At 41.4% G+C, this 24309-nt stretch overlaps 1 protein-coding gene across 1 annotated transcript; it reads left to right on the top strand.

Moving 5' to 3' along the window:
* Nucleotides 1–7004: 7004 nt before the first annotated feature.
* LOC125162498 (sulfotransferase 1C2) lies at nt 7005–20913 on the top strand. Its single transcript, XM_047853586.1, has 7 exons — nt 7005–7155; nt 7589–7714; nt 13592–13689; nt 17384–17510; nt 17944–18038; nt 18170–18350; nt 20801–20913. Exons 1-7 carry the CDS (start codon nt 7005–7007, stop codon nt 20911–20913), a joined length of 891 nt encoding a protein of 296 aa, XP_047709542.1.
* The last annotated feature ends 3396 nt before the right edge of the window (nt 20914–24309 follow it).

Genomic DNA, 24309 nt, shown 5'->3' with positions numbered 1-24309 from the left:
GATGAACAAACAATTCCTTTGGAGGAGAAGGTGAATTATAAGTGATTTAGAGATGTGGCCCAGGGAACATATGGGGAAGGGAGTCAGAAGTAAGCTATGCTATGAGAAAGTATCTGAGGACTTTTGTGTCCAGAAATTGAGCCTGGAGCTCTGACCTCAAAAATATGACCCAATCTGGAATATTCCTCACTTTGTACTAGTGCTGCTATTCACCAGGAAACAATGCTATAGAAGTAGATGGACTTAAACATGGTATAGTCTGTTTAAAAGCCTGTGTTAGGGATGTAGCTTCCTAGGGTTCAAATTGTGGCTCTGCTGCTGTGATCCAGAGTGAGGAATTTACCCGAGTGCTTCAGTGTCATTCTGCTATGACACAAAAGTAGCATCCACCCCACATTAATTTAGAGGTCTAAATTAAATACCAAAAACTGTGAAATTCTTGGAACAGTGCCAGTTATAGAGTAAGTCTTATTATATCATCCTTAATGTCATAAGAGAGATTTTAATTTAAAGAAAGGAAGCTGCTAAACAATGAACTAAGGTGGTTTATTCAAGTTTATTCACCAGAACACAAACACCTTGAAGAATTATGACTATAATGTCAAGAAAGAAAATCTTACTCACATTGGCTGACATCCACATCATGGAGATGTACACAGAGATAAAATACCAGGCTAGGTAAGTCTGCTGTGTACTTGGACAGCCAACAACTGTAATGATTTCTGGAGAGAAGTGTAGCAGAGTAGGAAGTCCTGGAAGAACTGAGGCCAAAGAAAGAGCAACAGTGACCTGTCACTGACCCCATAAACTATTAGACTCAGGGGGACAATCACCCGCTACCATGAAAGTCATCCGTACTCTACTTGTTGAGAGGCATGAACCCAAAACATGTTCCTGAAGTTCTTCCTTCAGAATTCAAAAGTTCTTCCCCTTAGTTTACCCTCCCATGCACTCTGAGGAATCAGGGCAAACCCACCAGATTTATTTGGATAGATCCCTCCATTCTGCTGGTAACTTTGCTTTCAGATGCATAGCTGAGAAGGATTTAAAAAAATAAAATATGCTCTGGAGAAAAATATCATTATATTCTGATTACAAAAGAACACAAATTCAGTAGAAAATTTGGAAAATACAGAAAAACAGAAAGAAAATAAAAGAAAAGGCAAGTGGAATTGGATCCTAGTTACTCATCATCCCCCAAACTTGGGAAACCTGGTCTTCATCTTTACACATTCTGGTGGTTGGGTAGTTGCATTTGCGATGTAAGTTTTTATTTCATTAATTTTAATTTTAATTTATTAATTTATTGATTAAATCTATCTCTCTAGATATTATTGACGTTAGTATTTTTTCATGTATTTGTTGGCCATGTCATTATTTGTGAAGTACCCATTCGAGTCTTTTGCCCATTTTCCTATTGGGCTGTTAATCTTTTTCTCAAAGATCTGAAGGAGTTCTATATGTAATCTGGATATGAGTCTTTGAAAAATGCTTTCTCCTCCTGTGTAGATTGTTTTTTACTCTTTTAATGTGTTTTTGATGAACATAGTTCTTCACTTTAATTTAATCCAATTTTGTGATTGTTTTCCGTTATGGTGGATGTCTGTTTTAGCCCATGTAATAAAGCTTGGCTTTTCCAAAGGTCATAGAAATGTTCTCTCATGTTTCCTTCTAGGACCTTTATTGTTTTACCTTTCACATTTAGATCTACAATCCACCTAGACCTGGTTTTCATGTATGGCATACAATGAGGTGAAGATTCAGCTTCTTTTAGCTGGATATCCAATTTCCAGCACTATTTATTGGAAAGGTCACACTTTCCTCTTCTCCATTGCAGTTCCATCTTCTTCTAGACTCGATAGCTGTCTCTGTGTGGTTCCATTTGAGGACTCTCCTTTCTGTCTCATCAGACTACTTGTCTGTCCTTACACAAATACCACACTTCCTTAATTAATGTGCTTTTATAACAAATCTTGATATCAGATACTTTAAGTTAAAAGCATTCAAGCTTTGGGCCATAAACAATCAGTGGATAACTTGATCTGGACTCATAAAACTTAATTTATATGCTAAGTGCACCAGAGACCAGAAGAGAAGAGGCCAGAGGTGAGCAGATATGCTAGAAAGTTCTGTGATGTTACACTTCATCTGCTGTGGATATGGAAGAAGCAGACATATACAGTAGTTTCAACTGAAAATTCTTTGAGGGCCATGGGCTTATTCACTGCTTACATTTGTGTTCAGTAACTATATGTTAATAACTGACATTGCTAAGTAGGGGGGCTTTCCCTCCTTAGTCCAAGGTGATGCTTCAGGTGTGGATAATAGTGCTACTTTGACAGCAGAGAATGTGGGGCAGGTGAAGTACACAATGCCAGGTGTCTCTGACATTGGAAGAACCTTAGTAGGTGGCTGGTAATGAGGGACTTCACAGAAAAAGATAGCGAGCTAGTGCTGGGAACTTACGAGTTATCCAAGGTTCCATGAGTTAACAGCACTGAAATCAGTGAGGTTGTCAAAGAGAAGAGAGAAGAATGAAGAAAAATGGGTTGAGATTATAGAAAAAATCTTTGGAAAACAGGAGGCAGAGATGTCAGTGAAGAAGCATCCGAGGGTGCGGTCAAAGAATACAAGAAGACATTGTCAGAAATGGAGGCTAGGGTGCCTGGTTACACTTGAACTCAAGAAAGAAAAGCACTGGGTCATAAACAAGGTTGGGAGTTGGCAAAAACTATAGCAGTAACAGAGATTATTTAACACAAGAATGGATTAAATTTCCAGGTAGCCAAGGATACTAGGGAATATAATTTGCCTCCATAAAAGTACACCCTATGTAGGACAAGGCAAGGTATAAATAGATATACACCAAGCTCTAGACTGTGGTTCTGTCCTCTCTGCATTTATGCTTGGCTAAATACAGGTTGGGAAGAACCAGCATTTTAAGCACTTACTATGTACTAGGAAAGGTGTTTTCATTAATATTGCTGGTTTTAATCTTAAAACATCAGTTGGAGACAGGAACTGTCACTCACAGGGAGTCAGGCTAAGAAGTCAAACGAAAGAACACCAAAGGAGCAAGAGTCTACCTGGAGCTGGATGCATCTGCTCCTGAAGCCAACTTCCTGTTTTCCCACAGGCCCAGGTGTTTTAGATTCTCTGCCAGGCAGAGAAACTGCAGCAACTTGAAAGCTGGATTCTGCTGCCAAGCTCAGCTATCCACCGAGCATGCACAGATACTGAGAAGCCAATTCAGAGGAAGGAACATCCACACAACCCTCAAGTTTGCATCAAGTCAAGGGAGCTGATATTTGCAGAGTGGTCAAAACCACATTTGACCTTGTTTACATTTCTTCCACATCGGGCCAGGTCACAGGGCTAGTTCCTGTTCAGGACTAATTCTTCCAGGAATGGCTCCAACTTACCACATGGATGCCAAGAGCCCCCAAAGGGCCTTTACCTGCTGAAGGCCCTGTATGCCTCAGACACAGTGGTAATTTGAGCCTCTGCAATTGCCATACCCAGGGAATGCTACCCTGCTTCCTTGGAATGCATTTTGTGTGTCCACTGACCCTTGGTCAGGACTTTGGGCTGCCGATTTTCAGCTGGAACTTGAAGGTAAGAATATGGCTTAAAAGAAATCCTCAACTCACTGATTTATTTTTCAAATTTTTATGTAGGTGCTGCTATATTGATATAAATAGAAGTGCTTAACTAAAGCCAGAGAATATTTTAAGGAACCTAAAAAATAAAAGTTATTTATAACCAACAAATACCAGCTTAACAATGTAAGTCTAGAAATTCAGGAAGCTGAGTCAAAAATCTCCAAAATCCCTGTCCCATAATATCATCTCTCCTTCCCACCTGGATCTCTCCCCTACGTGCTGAGCCTACAAAGGGGACTAGACCAGGTAGGTCCCTGAGCTTCAGGATGGCTAGAAATAAAAATAAGTAATTGTAGGACAGTGGAGTAAGAGCTATAAAATCTACACACAAAATGCTACAAGATCCCATGAGAAGGGACAACTCTTTCTGTCCATGGAGTCAGAGACAGCTTCACAAAGGAGGCCCCTGACCTGAAGGGATGACAAAATTTCCAGCTGGTTTCTCAAGTGGAAATTTTATGCCTTTATGCCTGTAAAGGAAGAACTCTTTCTGTGCCTCTCCTTTATGCTACTTAAGTAGCAAACTTCATACATACTTTATACCTTCTGGGACCAGATATGGGGCAGGGTGGGGGCGGTTTACCAAGCAATCCTCAGATTTTCTGGATACTGGCAGTTTAGACACTCTTTACCTAGAGATAGCATCAGATCCCACAGGTTAAGGGCTTAGTCCCCACAAGACTGCTCCCCTCAACCCTGACTTCACATGCCAGTCACAAATTCATATTACAGCCTGTGTTTCTAACCAACCACTTTTTATTTTATTTTTTTATTTATTTTTGACATGGGCAAATGTGCACACAATGGGGGGAGAGGCAGAGGAGGAGGGAGAAAGAGAATCTTAAAGAAGGCTCACACTCAGCGCAGAGCTCCACATGGGGCTCGATCTCACGACCATGAGATCACAACCTGAGGTGAAATCAAGAGTGGGTCACTTAACCAGCTGAGCCACCCAGTCACCCCACTAACCAACTACCTTTAGGTTGAAGGTCCCCATGACCCCTTCCATGAATTTAATTCATTTGCTAGAATGGCTCATAGAACTTGGGAAAACACTTCACTTAATATATTACTGGATTACTAGAAAAGGATATAACTCAGGAACAGCCAGATGGGAAAGATGCATAGGGAAAGGTGTGTGGGAAGGGGCATGAGTTTCCATGCTTTCTCCAGGGGTACCATGCTTCCAGCACCTCCACGTGTTCATCAGCTGAGAAGCTCTCTGAATCCCATCTTTTTTGGAATATGTTTATATTGTAGATTATAATTGTGTGTGCCCCTCAATATAGACATATCAATATATATTTGAAAAAACATAAAAACATAAAAATAATTTTTCTTCATACATTTGGGCTTACTCCAAATTTTCTGGTACATATATACACTCATAATAAAAAACAAGAGAGCTAATTTTTTTAAAGGAATCTGGAATTTGCAGACACACACTGGCTACAACCTTGAACAACTTATTGATCATGTGACTCCCAGCTTCCTCACATTTATGAATGTAAATTATAAAATTGTGATATGAATTAAAAAAGAAAATAAAAGTCTATTAAAGATCTAACATAGAAGGCCTGTAAGAAATGTTAGCTCTTGGGATGCCTGGGTGGCTCAGTCAAACGTCCGACTTCAGCTCAGGTCATGATTTTCATGGTTGGTGAGTTAGAGCCCCTCATTGGACTCTGTGCTGACAGCTCAGAGCTTGGAACCTACTTCCAATTCTGTGTCTCCCTCTGTCTCTGTCCCTCCCCTACTCATGCTCTGTCTCTCACTGTCTCTCAAAAAATGAATAAACACTAAAATATTTTTTTAAAGAAATGTTAGTTCTCTTCCCACCTCCCTCTTAATGTTGATCACATGGTAATTTTGATATTATCCAAACTCTACCTTCTTTGACATATCGTCAAACCAGCTGTTTCTTACACTTGAATTTTTTTTTTTTGGAAATAGTTCATCTTTCATTTTCTTAAAACATAGTCTCCATTCTAAGAGATTTACCTCACTCTGAGAGTAGAACCTTGAAAACGAGCCTTACTATGGTAGCACAAACTCCCTCTCACCCACTGCCTGGAAAGGCTGGGCCAGATTCTCTTATTCAATTTCCAGTAAGTATGGAACATTTCCTGTAAGGATGCTTTCAACTCTAAAGTCCTGGCACTAAATTTATATACCATGGTTAAATTTATGTATACAAGGAACTCATCCCAGCACATGCAAATTGAAGTGTTCAATAAATGTTAGCTTTTAAGTAATATTTAATTACTAGCAGTAGCAATAAATGTCTTCTGGGATTGCAGTAGCCAATTATTCTGGAGTAATAGTGGCCCATTCTCCTGGCTTTCTCATTTTGTGCATTTCATACATTTCTTTCAATAGAACAAAACACACAAAAAACCTGATTCAAAAAATGGGCTAAAGATTTAAATGGACATTTCTCCAAAAGAGATATATGAATGACAAATAGGCACATGAAAAGATGCTCAACATCACTAATCATTAAGGAAATGAAAATCAAAACTACATGAAATATCACCACATACCTATTAGAATGACTATTCTAGAAATTAAAAACATTTTAAACATATACTTAATAAATAAAATAAACAGAAAATAACAAATATTGTTGAAGATGTGAAGAAATTGGAACCCTTGTGCCTTTCTGGTGAGAATGTTAAATAGTGTACTGTGTACTGTGGAAAACAGCATGGCAATTTCTCAAAAAATTAAACATAAAATTACCATATGATCTAACAATTCCATTTCTGGGTATATACCCCAAAGAATTGAAAGTAGGATCTTGAAGAAATATTTAAATACCCATGTTCATAACAGCATTATTCACAAAAGTCAAACATTAGAAGCAATCTAAATGTCCATACATGGATGAATGAAAAGCAAAATGTAGTTTTTGTCACACAGTGGGATGTTTTTCAGCCCCAAAAAGGAATGAAATTCTGACACATTGTACAACATGGATAAACTTTGGAGATATTATCCTAAGTAAAATAAGCCAGTCACAAAAGGACAAATATTGTATGATTCCATTCACATGAGGAACCTAGTGTAGACAAATTCATAGAAAAAGTAGAAGGGGATAGGGGAAAAGAACTATGGGGAGTTAGTGTTTAATGGTGTAGTTTCATTTTGGGAAGATTAAAAAGTTCTAGACATGGATGTTGGTGATGGCTGCACAACAATGAGAATGTACTTAATACCACTGAACTGGATACTTAAAAATGGTTAAAATGGTAAATTTATGTTATGTGTATTTTACCACAATTGTTTTAAAAGTCCTCTATCCTGTGCCCACAGGGACTCCCCCTCCCATTGCAAGACAGTATGGCCCTGACCACAGAGTTGAGGACACAGCTACAACTGAGAGAGGTGGCAGGGATCCCCCTGCAGGCTAGCACTGTGGACAACTGGAGCCAGATCCAGAACTTTGAGGCCAAGCCAGATGATCTCCTCATCTGTACCTACCCTAAATCAGGTGACTGTGGGGTTAGGGGACAACCAAACTTCAGCCTGTGGAGTAAGAAAGGGCTGCTCATGTCAGTTATAATCCCCCTTGATACAGTGCACTCACTCATTCAAGGAAAGCTGCTCCTTCTCGCTATTCCATGATGAGGCAATCTTGGGATGCCTAATGTCCCTGGGTTTATTAGGGTCAAGCATAATGGCTTTAGAGGACCCAGGCTGTTGTGCTCTATTATGGATTGCTCTTGGGTGACAACGTCATGCAGCTCCTTCTGTCCATAGAGACCTTGTGGGGTTTTCCCACATGGACGTTCAGGACAGGATCCTGACCTGAGGGGAGGTTGAACCAAACACCATCAGTCTCCACGTCCCCTTTTTCACCCAGAACACTTAAGACAGATTGTCTAACCAGTTTCTATATCTCACCCTTTCCATTTGGGCCCCAGGGACCACGTGGATTCAGGAAATTGTGGACATGATTGAGCAGAATGGAGATGTGGAGAAATGTCAGAGAGCCGTAATTCAACACCGCCATCCATTCATCGAGTGGGCTCGGCCACCCCAGCCCTCTGGTGAGAGTTCCCCCATTATTGCTATGACTCCATTCTTTCTCTTCTTTTAAGATTTTTTTTAGAGCAGTATTAGATTTACAACAAAGTAGAGTCACAGAGATTTTCCGCACATGCATAGCCTCCTCCATTATCAATATCTACCCCCTCCCCCAGATGGTGCATTTGTTTCAATTGATGAACCTACACTGACACATCATAATCACCCAAAGCCCAGTGTTTGCTCTGGATGTTGTACATTCTATGAGTTTGGACCAATGTATAATGACCTGGATCCAGCACTGTAATACCACACAGAGTAGCTCCACTGCCCTAAAAATTCTCTGTGCTCCACTCGTTCATCCCTCCCTCTCTCCCCAACCTCTGACAACCACTAATCTGTTTACTCTTTCCAGTTTTTCCTTTTCCAGAATATCATATAGTTGGAATCATACAGTATGTGGCCTTTTCAGACAGACTTCTCTCGCTCAGCAATGTGCATTTAAGTTTCCTCCATGTATTTTCATGGTATGATAGCTCATTTCTTTTCAGTGCTAATATTCCATTGCTTAGATGTACCACAATTTATCCATTCACCTACTCAAGGGCATTCCAGTGGCTCTCCTTATCCCTTCCTCTTCCTCTCTCTTCCTCCTTTCTCCCTCTCTCATTCTTTCTACATATTACCTAAAATTATTTGCCAAAAGTGAATCTAAGTAAAAAGGAGTTGCCTTATTTTCTTCTTAAATGCTCCCTCTGACCATCACGCTGTAGAACACACAGAGAAGGTAGAGAGCTATTTATGAAACAATTTGCACTCTCTCCTCTCCTTACTCCACCATACAAAATCCCAGAGCAGCCAAGAAAGTGACAGATAATCATCAAAAATAATGTGTTTGCAGCCAACTATTTCTGTTCTGTAGGGAGACTTTTTTAGGGTAATACTCAGCCTAGAATTGAGTATTCAAAACACACAAAAAAAGACAAAAAGACAACCAGAACTTCTTGGAATTCAATACACTTCTTGAAATTAAAAAAAAAAAAAAAAAAGGCAACCAGAAGGCAAAAGAAGCCATTCCAGGTAACTGGCAGCTGCTGGAAGCATGTTACAGAACAAGGATAAGAGGAACACCTACTTTGCTATTTCAGTATTGCATAGGACAGCACAATGAAAAACTGGAAACACAACTAGCTATAGCTGCAATATTATAGGCAGCACAACTCTAGTGTTGAACCAATTGTGGACGGAGCTACCAATGCCTTGTGACAGAGAAGTTCCTTATCTGATGCCCATCAAACCTTAAACTTGTGTCCAAGTTAGAATAGCCTTAGGTACTTTCTTGTCCTTCTGGTTCTACTTGCCTAGCCACTCAGACTCCTTTGACCCTCAATTCCTGTCTGTCTGGTTATTCACTAGTTTAGCAATCCAGTGCCTGGTCTGATCGCTGCTCTGAACTACCTGTGAGTCTCTGACACTGCACGCAGAGTACTCTCTGCCTGCTTAACTATGACCCTGCTCTGTGTGTAGCCAGGGCCTTCCATTTTTGTTGGTGTCTGGTCCTTTGATCCCTTGAGCAGCAGGATGGTATAATGAATAAAGACAACAAGGGTTTAAATCCTGATGCCATCACTCAGCTCAGTGACCTTTAGCAAGTTACCTTCTCTGTGTTACAATTGCCTCAGCTGCAAAATGTCAATAGAATTGGTGCCTACTTTAAAAAGTCATTGTAGGGATTAAATGAGTTAATATGTGTCAAAAGCTTAGAACAACACCTGGCACAGAGTAGATACCATTTAAGTGTTAGGTATTCCCGATCACCTCTTAGGCTAAATCCCTTGCCCCACAAGGGCATGTGTTCCCTGGTCATCCAAGCCCAGTTTTTTATCTTATTTCTACATTCAACCCCAGCCACCATCATCTTACCTCTGACAATCTGGGAGATTAAAGAGAGGGAAAAAATCCTAAACATGATTTCTAGTGAGGCATTCTTGGCAGTAGGGAGCAGAGTATCCAGCATAAACATATGCTATTGTTAAGTCAGCATAAAAAGCAGGATAAAGCTTCTCTCAAGGCAATGCCAGTAGCTACAGAATTCAAGAAAGGATAATAACCAATAGCCCAGCATGGCACATCATACAGAAATCAAGATGGATCTTTATAAAACAAGGTGCCTTTGGGGTGCCTGGGTGGCTCAGTCAGTTAAACGTCTGACTTTGACTCAAGTTCTTGAGTTTGAACGCCACATCAGGATCTGTGCTGACAGCTCAGACCCTGGAGCCTGCTTCGGATTCTGTGTTTCCCTCTCTCTCTCTGCCCCTCCCCTGTTCTCTCTCTCTCTCTCTCTCTCTCTGTCTCTCTCAACAATAAATAAACAATTAAAAAAAAACAAGGTGCCCCATGTCCAAAGATGTGATAAACACTGAAAAGGGTTATGGTCTTTCCAGCTATAAACAGACGGAGGCTGGGTAAAGACTCGGCTAGGCAGTAGTTTTATTTAAGAGCAGATGGTCCCTGCCACCTGAGGTGAGGGCTACCATTAGGAGGGTAATATGGTTGCTGAAATAGACTGATGGGTGTTGGTCAAGTATACCAACCACCCTCAGAGGGTTCAAGAGTGAGCGGACACTCCTGGATGTAATGGAAGTTTGTGTCCCGTGTGGTCAGTCTCCCTCCCAGGAGCCCTCCTACCCTCCAACCAACTCCTAGCAACAGAGCTGTTTGACATCTAAAGCATTGCATATATGACCTAATAAAAGCAAGGCCGGGAAGAATTTGAAAAGGTGCATGTGTGTGTGTGTGTGTGTGTGTGTGTGTGTGAGAGAGAGAGAGAGAGAGAGAGAGAGAGAGAGACAGAGAGAACTGTATATAGGTGAGATCTAGAAATAACTCCTACAGCTCAACAAAAACTTATACTACAGGCCCTGGGCTGCATATACGACTCCATACCTCCACTTGGCTTCAATAGCTCATGGTCCAATGGAGGAGGCAAAGGCAGACCATATGATGACAAGGAATGGGTATGTTGGGTAGAGGTTAGCATAGGACACCATCAGCAGGGTGAAGAACGTGCCTGAAAACCAATGCCTGGAGAAGCTGACACCTGCAATGACAAGCTGCTACTGCTGCTGTTGCTGTGTTTTTCCTGCCAGACTGCAAGCTTCTCATGCAGACGATTAGGGCCAAAAATTACTCCATTGGCCCTCTTCTTCCACGGGGCAGGCTCGGGAATGACTTTATGACCTGAGGTGTATTCATGGGCACTCTCCCCTGCCCTTCTCACCCCCTGAGGCTGAGCACTCATGGCAGAGTGCCCAGGAAATGAGACCACCCCAACCAGCTCTCCTGAAGTACTGATAAGAGACAGAGAAAGAGAGAGAAGGAGAAAACATATAATTTACTTGAATCTGTGAAATAAAACATGGGTGGAATGCTCCATGTAAAGTCCTAAACCTGCAGAATCTCTGTCTATTGTAGGTGTTCTTTGGGAGCAAAGTTTGAAGCTGGAGCTGGGTCAAGCCTGCTGGGAGGGTTGCATGTAAGAGGATGAAAACCCAAGACTACCAGCCCCCTTCGCACACAGGGGTCATTGAGCCCAGGATCTGAGGGGCAAACATGCTCAGGTCATCACAACCTTATCTTCTTCTTCCTTCTCACCTCCCTGTCTTGCAAGTCCCTCTGCACTTGGGCCCCTGGGGAGCCTTCTTAGTTTTCTTGCGAGATTGGTTATGCATTTAAAGGATGTTTGTGGTGTTTTAATCAGATTTTCAGGTGCTTTACAACAGAAGAGGTCTTCATAGTGTCTGGAACACTATATTGCTAGCAGTGGAAGTGTCTGGAGAGACTCTAAAAAGTGACTGGGACGAACCAGGTGCCCAGAGATATAGGCAAGGAAGACAAGAGACCTGGAGAAGCAGAACAAGTGTAAATAGCTCTGAAGGGTAACATGTGAGCAGGAGACACGATGGAAGCTGAGGAAAGGAGCTAGACGCAGGACAATTTCACAGTCTTGCTAAGGAATATGGGCTTTAATTATAGACCAGTAGCTTTCTAATTTTTCTTTTCAGTACCAGAATTTTTTTTAATTATTGGGACCATATGAATCAATAATTCCACCTCTGCGTATATGCCCTAAAGAATTAAAGACAGAGACTAGAGAAGCATCATTCATAGAAGCATCATTCACAATAGCCGAGGATGGAAGAAACCCAAGTGTCCAGGACAGACGAATGGATGAGTAAAATGTGATACATACATGCAATGAAAGATTATTCAGTCTTAAAAAGGAAGGAAATTCTGATACCTGCTACAACAAGGATGAACCTTAAGGACATTATGCTAAGTGGAATAAGCCAGTCACCAAAAAAAAGACAAACACTGTATGATTCCACTTATATTAGGTATCCACAGGAGTCAAATTCATAGAATCAGAAAGAATAGTGGCTGCCAGTGGCTGGGGAAGGGTGGAATGGGGAGTTAGTGTTTAACAGGTACAGTGTTTAAGCAGATTGGTTGCACAACAACATGAATGCAATTAGCACTACTGAACTGTACTCTTTAAAAGAGTTAAGATGGAAATTTTTACTTTACGTGTATCTTACCACAAGTTTTAAAAAAATTATTAGAGGTTCCAAACATATAAAATAAGCAAAACCAAAGATGGCCAGAATGAAACACATCCTTTCAACTCCACCTTGAATCCCCTACCTCAAACACATAGCTTGGGGAGCAAGTGTGAAAAACCACCTTGAGTATAGAAGGTTTCCAAACAGAAGAGGCACATGGTCTGAGCTGCTCAAAAGGATCAGCACTCTCTCCAGTCTCCATGTGTTCACCAACCCAGAAGCTCTCCAAACCCCAGACTTTAGGGACTTAATGGAGGCTTCATCGTGCAGGTATGATCTATCATTTACTCCATTTTCAGCCCTTCCTCCCTCTCTGAAGAATGGGGGATAGGGCTGAAAATTCCAAGCTTCTAATCATGGCTGGTCTTGCTGGTGACCAGCCTCCATCTAGGAGCCCACCTAGAGTCAGCTCATTAGAACAGGACACCCTGAGGTGCCTGGGTGGTTCCGTTGGTTAAGCATCCAACTTCAGTTCAGGTCATGATCTGACACCTCATGAGTTCAAGCCCTGCATTGGGCTCTGTGCTGACAGCTCAGAGCCTGGGGCCTGCTTCCAATTCTGTGTCTTCATCTCTCTCTCTCTCTCTGCCCCTTCTTTGCTCATGCACTTCCTCTCTCTCTCTGTGTGTCTCTCAAAAATAAATAATAATTTAAAAAACTTTTTTCAAAAAGCAGGGCACCCTTATCACCCAGGAAATTATAGAGGTTTCAGGAATTCTGTGCCGAGAAGCAGAAGCAGAGACAAATATAAATTTTCTATTATCTCACATCCCCTCCCTCAGTCTAACACAATGATTGCACAGAGCAAGTGTCTAGTCAGTGTTTTAGAGGACAGAGTGGAAATCACAACTCATGTGACATCAAGTACATAAGTTTTTAGAGATGAAACAAGTGACTAGCACATGGGCCAAGTACATGGGCAGCCTGTTGCAGACACGCAGGGGTGGGCACTGGCTGGGAGGCAAGAGAGGCCTGCACTCTGGTTCCCCCTGGCTCTGCTACAATAAGAACTCACTTGTCCCTTCTCAGCTTCTGTCTCCACATCCTGGAAGTGACAGAGTAAATTAATCTAAGCTCCCTTCCAACTCTCACGCTGTTTGAGTCTACAGAAGTGATGGTAAAATAAATAATCTTATTATGAAATCCCAAAGGAAGTCAAGAGATAAGCAGAAAGATGGGGGTGGGGGGTGATGGGACATTCTGGACAGAGCCCAGAATATAAGTTCCCCCATGCAGTACTTGTATTACACAGATGTTTACTCTTGATTTACTTCAAAGGGGTGGAAAAAGCCAAAGCAATGCCCTCTCCACGGATACTAAGGACTCACCTTCCAATTCAGCTCTTGCCTCCATCTTTCTGGGAAAATAACTGCAAGGTAAGACAGCAATAGCTTCCCTGGGGACAGGCGGGGAGACTAACCCTCCTGAGAGCAAATCCGCCAGACCCTAACTCACAACACTGCCATCATGTTTACTTCTCCGCTATCTCTGCAGTATTGCTGTTGATCAGCAATAAGAGAAAATGTAAACTTCTATACTCAGCAGGATATTCACCTGAATGTTTTCAAATAAGATGTGGATTGTTTGAAGGTACAGATGAATTTTTGGAGAGAACAAGAGATAGTGAGTGTCCACAGTTGATCCAAGGGTGTGGGCAATGGAATTCTCATAATAGAGGACAGAAGAAAAAGTGAGGAGAAAAAAAACCCTGATGATTGTTTAAAAGGGTAAATAGATGGAGCAGTGTTTCTTGAGGCGAGCAGTTGGCCTTAACCTCTAGTAAACTCTGGGCTCTTAGCTTTACTGCTTCTGGGACTTTATTCTGTATTCAGCGTCTAATCAGTTCCTGGCACATAGAGGACATTCCAAATGTGTTTGCTGAATGAAAAACAAATGAATTAAGTCAAGGAAAGAAACTGAGGTGTCAGCCAGCGATGTTAAGGAAGTTTTCTCAAAGGTGGGAATGAAGGGAACAAAGGGCTAGGAAGGGTGTATTTCTAGGGAATAATAGCGATTATGTGGGTCCTTTCAGTAAAGTTATATAAGGGAACAAGAACCTCCATTTCTGGTATTATGTTAAGACTAAACACCCTGAAACCTCTTGTATAAAAACACTTAGCAATTACACATAACAAATGACAAGTTTCCTTGTAAATGTGTAACTGAGATCCAGATACAGTTGAGGAAATCCCTCAGTCCCACAATGAAGAGGGCACTGGAACTCAGAGAGGTCACTGACACCGTAGCTGTCCTGTGGGTATTTGATGACCTGGAGAATGCAGCAGCGTGAGTTTCAATGGCTGCACAGGGGCAAATCCCAGAGCAGAAGGAACCAGAAAAGTAAGGAGCCCAAGCTGGGACAGCTGAAGGGCTTCACTGTCAATGGACGGAAGTCTCTCTGTGTTGACCTGGGCTCTCAGCTTCCCTGAAAATGTGTGGCCACATTTTCTCCTCTTCAAAGGAGGAAATTCAAGCTGCACTTCTTGCATTGTCCAAGAAGCCCCATGCTGAAAAACTGTATAAGGTGGTTCCATTGGTGGCATTCCCAGGATGACCAGCAAACACAAACATGGGATGGTCGGGGGGAGGGGGGCATACCTTCTGCTTGCAGTGCTCCCTCTTGAGTCGACCATCTCACATTACAAAATATACAAAGGAACAAGCTAAAAATATATTAAAAACCAACCAAACAAATAAACTGAACAACAACAACAACAACAACAAAAGGAACAAGCCAGCAAGAGAAAGAGTCTGCAGAAAGAACAAACAGCAGGGTTGGACCTCAAGGACTTCAGATATCAAAATGACCAGATATAGAAATATAAGTTGTGTAAGAAAATTGAAAGATTGAATCAAAAATCAAAGAAGGGAATAAGATGCTATTTTTAAAGCATAATTTTTATTAAGTTAAACAAATAATCAGGATTTCTGTGACTGAAATAATATATAAGCATCTGCTATAAAAATCCAACCAAAGCTCTCTGATTTGCCAAAACCTGCGGTGGCTCTCTCACATGGACCTGGGAGGGCACAGCACGTGCTGCCTCCGAGGGGCCGCTGAGGCCCCGGAAGGGCCAGGGTGCCTGGGCTGGCTGCAGCAGGGTGGCCACGGGGACAGAGAGACCGCCGTGGGTGAGAGAGGAGGCGCCCCGTTCCACTTCATCTCCCCACTTGCTTCTGGGTCCTCTGCCTGTGGGAGGGTATCCGCTCCTGCTGTGCACTAGGACCCCATCGCGAATCTGCGCCTGCAGGACTGACCCTCACAAGCCAAGCCTTCTTCTCTCCCTCTCGCTGTCTCCGGGTTTGTGGCCTTAAGCTCCATCACCATGGTCTCTGCTTTCGGATAAAAAGCACCAGCGTTAGAAAGATGGTGTTCCTCAGACCTGAACCACGACCGCAAAACTGGAAGTAGAACCCAAGCCCTGACAATCAAATTTCTTGTCAGTGTTTGTGGGATGTGAGATTGCCACAGAAATAGCTTTTGTCGCCACTTATTGTCATGCACCTTCCAAAAAAGGTGTTATTAATTACCTGTGGCTATTTCACACTGTTACTTAGTCCCTTTCTTTCTAGCCCTTTCAATTTCTGAACTAAAAAAAGCTAATAATACACTCACACACACAAATTCAACAACAGGTGAAGTGCAGAACGGGCACCACAAAAGAGAGAATAAATGAACTTGGTGGGGGAAATGGGATGAAGTTTTGAGGAGGGAAAGGAGAGCCTTGTGGCTGGAAGTGAGAAATAAGATAGGAAGATTAATTAAATGATTAGCCAACCAGAAATTGAAAAGCCTAAGAATTCAGGTGGATTTTTTTTAAACTTCTCACGCCTAGGAAGCACCAGGGTCAGTCAGGAGGCAGAGGGAGCAAGGGTAACATGTGGTCAAGAGCCTTTATTCTGGTTTCCGAAGGAAGGAATGGGTGAGGCAGGTAAGCAGGTTTAAGATTGGGTAGTTTGGATAATTTCTGCAGTCTCTGGGGCAGAAGGGATGATGCTCCTGCTTTTGTGGTCCTGGCCCTGGGGTGATTAGAGCAGATGGATAGTGGCACAGAGTGTGAGAGCCTAATAAGGGAGGTGTTTGAGATGTAGGCTCCAGACTGGTGGAGTGATAAGTGAGCGTGATTGTGAGTTGTTACTATCTCTAGTAACCTGCTAAACCTGGCAGGGGCAGTCCATCCAGGGTTAGCAAAGCCCCAGGATGTCAAAGCATCAGAATATAGGAAGTAGCACTACTGACATTTTGGGCCAGATAATTTTTTTGGGTGGAGAGGCAGGGGGCTGCCCTGTACACTGTAAAATGTTGAGCAACATCCCTAGCCTCTACTCATTAGATGCCAGTAGCACTGCCACCCCCTGTTGTGACAACAAAAAATACCTCCAGACATTGCCAAATGTCCCCCAGTGGGCAAAATCATTCCTAGTTGAGAACTGTTTTAGGGTAAAAACAAACAAACAACATTGAAATGACTAGTTATGGATCTAAGGTGACCAGTCAATGAGACCAGCTCAGGACTGATGCTGTCAGAATGTGAGTTGAGTACTTAGCAATCATTAAAGGTCATATTTGGTTAAAGTGAAAGGCTGAGAGGGTAGGAGACAAGGTTGTGGTCAAAATGAAACCTAAACAGGATGCTTTGTAGGGCAAGACCTGAAGGGATTCAAGATGATAATAATAGAGTTGATGAGAACAGGAAGGAAATAAGACCGAGAGGTCATCCTGCTTCTCCAGGAAACTGAGATGAGATGTTGGGAAGATCATCAGCACATGCATGTGGTAGTTTCTGTGTGACGGGAGGTCATAGTTGCTAGAGAACGATTGGACTCTGACACTAAAGGGGCAAGCAAGAATCAGGCTACTTAATAGGACTGAGTTTGGATAAAGAGGACAATCAGCAGAGAAGCAGGGGACAGCCAGAGGAGGAGGAGGTCATGGCCAAGTCGAACTGTCAGCACAGGAGAGCTGAGGCAGGTGTGTGTGGCCACACTTGGCATGGCTCAAACTGAGTGAATTCTGTGAAAATTCACTTTTCATACCATCTTTTACCCTCCTCTCTTGTCACCCCAAAGTTCCTTTATGTGGCTCGAAATGCCAAAGACTGCATGGTTTCCTACTACCATTTCCAAAGGATGAATCAAATGCTTCCTGACCCTGGCACCTGGGAAGAGTATTTTGAAACCTTCATCAATGGGAAAGGTAAAGGATAATCCTTCACATCTTTGGGTTCCCAATCCAGGTATCTAGGAATCATTTGAGTCCTTAGAAGGTTGTGTTCCTCCTTATATGTGTCCTACCTCAGACTGGGACTGAGAAGGGCAGGCTGGCTGAGCTCAGAGTGAATACCCATAGTCCCAGCAAATATCTCTCACCCAATTTGAAAGCCTTTATCCCAGGTTACCTGACCCATAGAGTCACCCCCATTCCAAAGAGTATCCTTGTTCCAATATCAGGGCATATGTGATTATACACAATAAATATGAATCCATTTTAGGTAGCATGTTGGGATAAATTACCCCAAGGCTATACCATACAATATCACCCTCTAAGTCAAACAGATCAGGACTCAGGATATATCTGGGACTTTGGGTGATCCCTATGTAGAGTGTTATGTTTCTTGTGTCTGTTACAGTGGGCTGGGGTTCCTGGTATGACCATGTAAAGGGATGGTGGGAGATGAAAGACAGATACCAGATTCTCTTCCTCTTCTTTGAGGACATAAAACGGGTGAGTAATGGCCCTTCAGAAAAATCACTCTAGGCTCTTTCAGGGCTGCACCTCTGGGAGGGACACCCTGAAGAATTTATGTGTGTCCTGATACCATCTTCCATTCCAATGCAATGTTACCCTCACCACAGGACCCAAAGCAAGAAATTCAGAAAGTGATGCAGTTCATGGGAAAGAGCTTGCATGAAACAGTGCTAGATAAAATTGTCCAAGAGACGTCATTTGAGAAAATGAAAGAAAATCCCATGACAAATCGATCTACAGTTCCCAAATCCATCCTGGACCAGTCCATTTCCCCCTTCATGAGAAAAGGTGTGTGTGGCCTCAAATACTATATAAATATAAGTATAAACCAAACACTCAGTTTGTCTAGTAATATCTGTCTGCCTCTTAGCAAGAAGATGTTAGGGTTTTTTTTTAATTTTTTTCTTTAAAATTTATTTATTATTGAGAGACAGACACAGAGTGTGAGTGGTGGGGGGGGGGGTTAGAGAGAGGGGGAGACACAGAATGCGAAGCAGGCTCCAGGCTCTGAGCTGTCAGCACAGAGCCCGATGTGGAGTTCGAACTCACAAACTGCAAGATCATGACCTGAGCCAAAGTCATTGGCTCAACCAACTGAGCCACCCAAGTGCCCCAAGAAGATGTTAGGTTTTATTAATTTCAAGACAATACACTTAGCCTATTAAAAATAATATGCCACTAATAAGGTGGGGATTTAATCTTGTTACAGAAGAGAGCTCTCTGGGGTATTTGGTTGTAAGAAACGGGTTTGTTAGGAGAAGTCAGGCAGAGGTATAAGAGAAATGCAGTCTTGCAGGTAGTTAAGAGCAGGAGCCACCATTGGTCTAGACCTTGTGGGGATCCCTGGATCTCAGAGTAAGAGCCTCGGCAGCAGGAGGGTACAGCTTTTTACTAGAAGGCTTCATCCCTTACAGGACTCAGCTGCCCTTCACATATCTGCTAGGAGTGCTTTCCTCCACTGACCAGCTTCCTGTCACTCTGCCCATTACACTTCTACTTTATAGCTTCTGCTGACTCGGCTTCTTCTCATAGGTTGGTCTTTATTTATTATTAAATTATTTTTTATGTTTATTTACTTTTGAGAGTAAGAGAGACAGAGGGAGAGTGGCGGAGGGGCAGAGAGAGAGGGAGACACAGAATCTGAAGCAGACTTCAGGCTCTGAGCTATCAGCACAGAGCCCGACACAGGGCTTGAACTCACAGACTCTGAGATTGTGACCTGAGCCAGAGTCAGACACTTAACCAACTGAGCCACCCAGGCACCCCTGCTCATAGCTTGGTCTTGATGATGGCCCACACATGGGCCTTCATGACTTCCAACTATCACTGCTACTGAGCATTGCTTCATTGTCTTAATTTTTTAGTTCTACTTCCCAAAACAGGAATTCTAATTGGCCCCGCTAATATTTTTTGAGGAAAAAAAGCCTTATATTTTTTTTATTTAAAAAGTAATATATATCATTGTAAAAAAATTAGATCAATATGGAATTGCATTTTTAGTGAAAAAAAATTTTTTTTCTTCACCAAAACCCTGCCCCCCAGAAGTAGCCACCAATAGTATGGCTCCCTTTCTATTTAAGAACACAGACTTCTTTTGCACAACAGAGGAACCATGGTATACTACTGCTTTGCAACTTTTCTTCTTTTTTTAATTTATTACTTTATTTTGTTGCATTTTTGAATTTACAGCATCATCCCATGCTAGTGCAGCAAACCAAAAAATGCCATTCCTTTTCTCTTCAGATAATCAATGGTGATGATTTGGCAAGTAGCCCTTCTTCAGATCCAGACAAACTTATCTTTCTATACACCCTCCTTCCCTCAGGCTCATACATATGCAAACAAAAATATAGAACATGGTGAAGGCTAAAACCCAAATGTGGTCATACTTCACACCTTCATTTGCCAGAATATCAGACATCCCTCCAGAGCAAGGCATGTAGGTCCATATAGCTCACTGTTTTTAGTGGTCTCATGTTATGCTGAAGCATGGATGCATCATAACTCATTCAACTATTCCCCTAGTGAAAGATACCACAGTTTATTTTGTTTTTAATATTTTATCTTTATGAATAATGTTATAGTAAACATCTTTGTATGCACGTTATGTCCTGATGCTTTTATTTCTGTTGCACAAATTTTCAGAAGAGGCACTGCGGAGATATAGAGTATTTCCCCTTTTTAACATTTTAGTAGTTACTAGTTGGTGAAAAAGCTCATACATATCCAGTGTCTCAATGACATTTTTCCCAAAAGTTATTTTTTTTAATCGAGAAGTAACTTACCAAAAAATGCAAACTCTGAAATATGCAGTTCAATATATTGAAAAATGTATACACCCATATAACCAGCACCCCAGTTAATCTCTACCCTCAGATACAACCACCATTCTAATTTCTATCACTACAGATTGATTTTGCCCGTTCTTAGACTTCATATAAAAGAAATCATACAGTATGTACCTTCTTGTGTGTTGTGTCTATCACTCAGTGTAACGTCTGAGATTCCTCCATTGGCCTGTGTCATTTCTGTGCAGTGGTCCATTATGTGAATATATCACAAGTGAGGCCAAGCACCAGCACCTTTGAGGCAATTGTCCACTCTAGCTAAGAGTCCACCCCCTGTGCAGAGCATGCTAGGGTCCTTCTTAGATCAGAGGGCTGCAGGTGGAAGGGTAGGCATCGAGGGGGAGGTGGAGAAAGGCAAACATGTTGTCGAGCTTGGTTTTCCTCTTCTAGGAACTGTGGGGGATTGGAAAAACCACTTCACTGTGGTTCAGAGTGAAAGATTTGATGAAATCTACAGACAAAAGATGGAAGGAACCTCAATAAATTTCTGCATGGAACTCTGAACAAGATGTACATAGAAAGGTAGATGACAAGAATGGGGAAGCTATCTTCAATCCTTCAGTCAAGCCCAAAGAATCTCTGAAAGCATATTGTAAAAATATACAATTGTGGTACCACTGTCTCTGTGATTATTACCAACCTCATTTTTCAAAAGGATCATGTCTAATGCTTATTTTCTCAACCATCCTTTCCAAAGTAAGAAATAAAATGGCTTAATAAATAAAATAAAATAAAATAAAATAAAATAGTAAAACAAAATAAAATAAAATAAAATAAAGTAAAATAAAATAAAATAAAATATAAAATAAAGACTTGAATACTGCAAAGATTTTTTTTTTAGGTCTCCATTATTCTGGAAAGTGCATCTTAGTTTTCTAGTGTGTAATATAAAATACCTTGGGTGTAAATATGCAAATACTAGGTTATATCTATGTTGAAAATATGAAATCACTGATATCTGTCCCAGTCATTCAAGAAACTCCAGCTGTGCTAGGTTCTGGGGTTCTACCTGATTAGCATGGAAGGGACACTTTGAGGGTAATCTTGATGCAGCCAGCCCTGAGAAAACATGTCCAGAGTGCCAGTTAATCTCTACCCTTGGATAAAACCACCATTCTAATTTCTGTCAGCACAGATTGACTTTGCCTATTCTTGGACTTCATATAAATGAAATCGTACAGTATGTACCTGCTTGTGTCTGGTGTCTATCACTCAATGTAACATTTGAGATTCCTCCATTGGCTTGCATCAGTATTTCACTGCTTTTCACTTCTGTGCAGTAGTCCATAATGCGAATATATCTGGTGAGGAAGAAAAGGGAAGGGCATGGAGGGGGGTGCCAGATGACCAAAACCTAATTAGGAGTCATAGTGTGCTTAATTACAGAAACAGGAAGTTTAAGGGTGTCCACTTGGGAGCCTGAGTCATATCCTGCTAAAAGCAGAAAACGGGAGATAGCATCAGCAAAGTCAGCCCAGGCATGGTTGTCAGATTTAAAGATAGTCTCAACCGCAATGCTGTGTCCACTGAGGGCTTGCATAACCAAGATGCAACACCTTTTCACTGGTTTCCCATATTTTACCCCAGCTGTAGCCCTCTTGCTGCACATTTATTTGTCAATTTACTTGTCTATATCTCCCACTTGATCATAAAGTCATTAGCACTTGGTTCCACGTCTTATTCAACATTTTACTCCCAATACGTAATGCAATGCAAGGTACATAACAAGTGTCCACGAAGTATGTAGTGAATAAGCAAATGAATGCATAGATGAATGACTATAGGAAGGTGGGCACATTTCATATCACAGATTCGCAACTTTTAGTCCCAACTAGTGGCATTCCAAAGCTGAGGGCAACAGGAGCAGTTTACCTGGGGAGAAGGCAATAAGAGTTTGATTTAAGCCAACTAAAATTGACTGCTTTTTATAATCACCTTCCTCTGGCAGTTCTAAACAATATCAGTGATAAATATTCCAGTGGGAGGCAAAAGGCCATCTTCTAAATTCTAAACAATTGCTTGGTTACCACTAAATTTTAATCATATGTATGTAAGTTCAAATTAGCATCTTTTTCCTGTGTAAAAAAAAGTTGTTTATATCCCTCATATTTGGCAATTTTAGATTTTAATTTTTTGCAATTTGGTTTCATATCTACTTACCTCTGTATGGAAGTTAATTCAGAGAACACCCAAGTATACAGCCAGCCTCTGTAACTGACACACAGATGCAGTGATGCCTGCTTCGTTTCAGGGTAAGTTCATAACAGTTCAGAATCCTTCAAACTCACTTCAAGTACAATTTGTGTCCCTGTTGTATATGAATATTCCTGTTTCAACAGTAGTAGATTCAGAACAATGATAGCACAGTAATTATAAGAACAAAGATGCAAATTTTTAGTTTCTTCAATTCTGTCATTCTATGTGACTGCTTGGGGGTTTGTATTCATAATTCAGTGAAATTTAAAGAAGTGAAAATAGGGGCATCTGAGTGGTTCAGTTGGTTAAGCATCTGACTTCAGCTCAGGCCATGATCTCACAGTTTGTGGATTCGAGCCCCATATCAGGCTCTGTGCTTACAGCTCAGAGCCTGGAGCCTGCTTCAGATTCTGTGTCTCCCTCTCTCTCTGCCACTCTCCTGCTCACACGCTTTCTCAAAAACAAAGAAACATTTAAAAAATTTTTAAAAAGTGAAAACAGCAAGGTATTAATTTTTTGCTTAGTAAGTGCAAAGTTTTGTTACAGGAAATAGTTCACTGATATTTTTAAATTTTTTAAGTTTTTATTTATTTTTGAGAGAGAGAGCATGGGGGAGGGGCAGAGAAAGAGGCCAACAGAGTATCTGAAGCAAGCTCCGCACTGAGAATGGAGAGCCCAATGTGGGGCTCCAACTCATGAACCATGAGATAATGACCTAAGCCAAAGTCAAACACTTAACCTACTGAGCCACCCAGGTGCCCCACTGATTTTGAATAATATCTTTAAAATGGAAATTTACTCTCTAATGATTAGTAGTAACCAAGCAAGAATGAAGAATGAATCAAGAAAATGAAATATTACATTAGTGGTATGATTTAGTAATCAAATGGCACATGAAATGTAGGTCATGTTTAGGCAAAGCTCTTCTTGCCTGCCTCTCCCACCACCCCAATGAGTGAACACTTAAAGAAATTTTCAACAAAATAAAGCCATGATAAAACTGTGCAGGATACTAATGAATATTAACTTATAAAGAAGAAGTGGGAAGAGAAGGAAAAAGGAAAGAAAGAACAAAAAGAAAAAAGAGAAGATAACAAGCTACCTAACCCCACACGACCAATTTAAATTGTTTCAGGCTCTTCATCCAGTTGTGGAGACAGTCAGAATACCACTCAGCCAAGTCATAATGAGATGTGTTCTTAGGTCTTCTGGTGAACCATTTCAGAGTGTGCCAAGAGTTAACACGCTGACATCTCCCATTGTGCTTAGTCATGATGTGATAAAATAAAAATTACAGTGCCTCAGCTATAATCAACAGCACTGCAAGTGAAATCACACCCTGATCCTCTCTTTCCAGGGAGCATTTCCTTCTCTACCACTTGGCAGCTAGAACTGTCCCCAAATAAGACAAGCTTACACATTGCTGCAAGCTTGTACATTTCTGAACATCTCTACTGAGACAAACTACATCAACTAAAATAAAATACTTTGCCCTCTCTTTTTTATTTTATTTGTTTTATTTTAGAATACCATTTCCCAATGGTCCAGAGCAGAAAGGCCAAATTCAGCACCCCACAATGGAAGATGTGCAGGGAATTTTGTTGACCAAAGCCATGTATGCCTTTTGGAATGAAATTCAGTGCTTCCGGGCTGGCCTAATGATCTCATTGCTACATATCCTAAAGCAGGTGTGCAAAATTGCT

Source organism: Prionailurus viverrinus, chromosome A3, assembly GCF_022837055.1.
Source record: "Prionailurus viverrinus isolate Anna chromosome A3, UM_Priviv_1.0, whole genome shotgun sequence".
Lineage (NCBI taxonomy): Eukaryota > Metazoa > Chordata > Mammalia > Carnivora > Felidae > Prionailurus > Prionailurus viverrinus.
Note: the sequence above shows the minus strand (reverse complement) of the source record. Positions and strands in the feature narration are given on the sequence as shown.

Bases quoted from the DNA above. Each gene is read 5' to 3' on its own strand.
- LOC125162498 (XM_047853586.1), top strand. From the start codon at position 7,005: ATGGCCCTGACCACAGAGTTGAGGACACAGCTACAACTGAGAGAGGTG. The intron at 7,156-7,588 runs GTGACTGTGGGG...TTTGGGCCCCAG, and splicing joins CTGTACCTACCCTAAATCAG to GGACCACGTGGATTCAGGAA. The intron at 18,351-20,800 runs GTGTGTGTGGCC...TTCCTCTTCTAG, and splicing joins TTCCCCCTTCATGAGAAAAG to GAACTGTGGGGGATTGGAAA.